The 1,316-nt window shown below is 51.4% G+C and overlaps 1 protein-coding gene across 1 annotated transcript; it reads left to right on the top strand.

The window, feature by feature from the left end:
* Positions 1-326: 326 nt before the first annotated feature.
* H257_17195 (hypothetical protein) lies at positions 327-1,290 on the top strand (the record flags this gene model as incomplete). The annotated part of the gene is made up of 4 exons (XM_009845896.1): positions 327-392; positions 504-625; positions 687-998; positions 1,062-1,290. Coding segments are annotated over 4 exons (729 nt in total), but the record flags the coding sequence as incomplete, so codon positions are not given.
* Positions 1,291-1,316: the final 26 nt, after the last annotated feature.

Raw genomic sequence — 1,316 nt, 5'->3', positions numbered from 1 at the left:
TCAGCTAAGTCGCCAAAAATCACTACCAATTCGCATGTCGAGCTGCCTTGTACTGTAGCCCTAAATATTTGGTGCCATTAACAGTAATACTACAGCTGTTCGGCCACGTCGACTACCGAATACCAAGAGTTTCAGTCGATTCACAGCAAAAGTTGATATTCGTAGGAAATATAAACGTAGTAGGTGAAATGGACAGGTGAAGACACGCAGATCGGACTTCGTTGCATGCTCCAGTATTGCATCGACCCTTCAATAACAACCTCGCTTACTAAAGCATGCGCTTGGCTATTGTAGTTTTAGAGGCATTCAAAATTTCACCGCCAAACATGAGCTACTACTTCAACCAGCTAATCACCCGCACTCGAGATCTCCACGAAACTCACCACTGCTCAGTCTGGACAGAATCAAGCGCACTCAGCCAACTAACGTGACGATCACCCGCACTTCGGTCGTGGAGATCTCGAGTGCGGGTGATTAGCTGAAGCTAAGTGCGCCTGATCGAGAACTCCTCGTTCCAACTGTCGCTCGACTCCGCAATAGATTCTGCAGCCAAAGACTCACCAGACTCAGAGCTGGAACCATCACTCGAGTTAGCCTCTGCATCCAGCATTGAGAACTTCACGCGGTAGCTCAGATACTGCTGATGGTGTCGTTGGCATTTGTAAGCGTCTTGGCACTACGTTCAGAGTCAAGGCTGCCACAGTGGATCTTCTTGCGCACAAGGGACGTCTGGTGACTGGCTCTGCTTCTCAGCCTGGCGATGTCGGCATACAATCCGGCCCTGGAGTGCGCGATGGGTTTGTCTATGAGTGCGAACTAGCCGTCGAGTCTCCATCAGTGTATCGCGTTGTGAAGTACGTCTACAGGCCGGACAAGCGCTATGCTAACTCGAAGCGAGTGTTCGAGGCAGTAGTCCTCAACGCATGCGGCAAGAGCGGTTACGACCTGTCAGTCAGACGCTATGTCACAGAGATGTCGTTCGTGCTGCGCTCCATGTTGTACGACTGGGCTAAGAATCGACAGAGACGTGGAAGGCTGATAATCGACGTCGGCACGGGCAGATGTCAGTCTCGCAACTACTTAGACGACATGAGCGTGAGTCTTCTGCTCTGTGATCCGGAGTTGTCTCACGTTAGCAGCCTCAATCGTGGCAAGATCCGAGATGCAACCGACATGGACCCAGACTCTCGAGTTACATTGCTGAAGAGGCTGAACACTGGTGGCATCCGTACCGCGATCTTCCGCGGCAAGGTCGAAGACTTCTTCAGCAGCAAAGCAGTCGTCAACTACGTAGTTGAGAATCAAGTGCCGCTGGT

This window comes from Aphanomyces astaci, assembly GCF_000520075.1.
Source record: "Aphanomyces astaci strain APO3 unplaced genomic scaffold supercont1.100, whole genome shotgun sequence".
Lineage (NCBI taxonomy): Eukaryota > Oomycota > Saprolegniomycetes > Saprolegniales > Verrucalvaceae > Aphanomyces > Aphanomyces astaci.
Note: the sequence above shows the minus strand (reverse complement) of the source record. Positions and strands in the feature narration are given on the sequence as shown.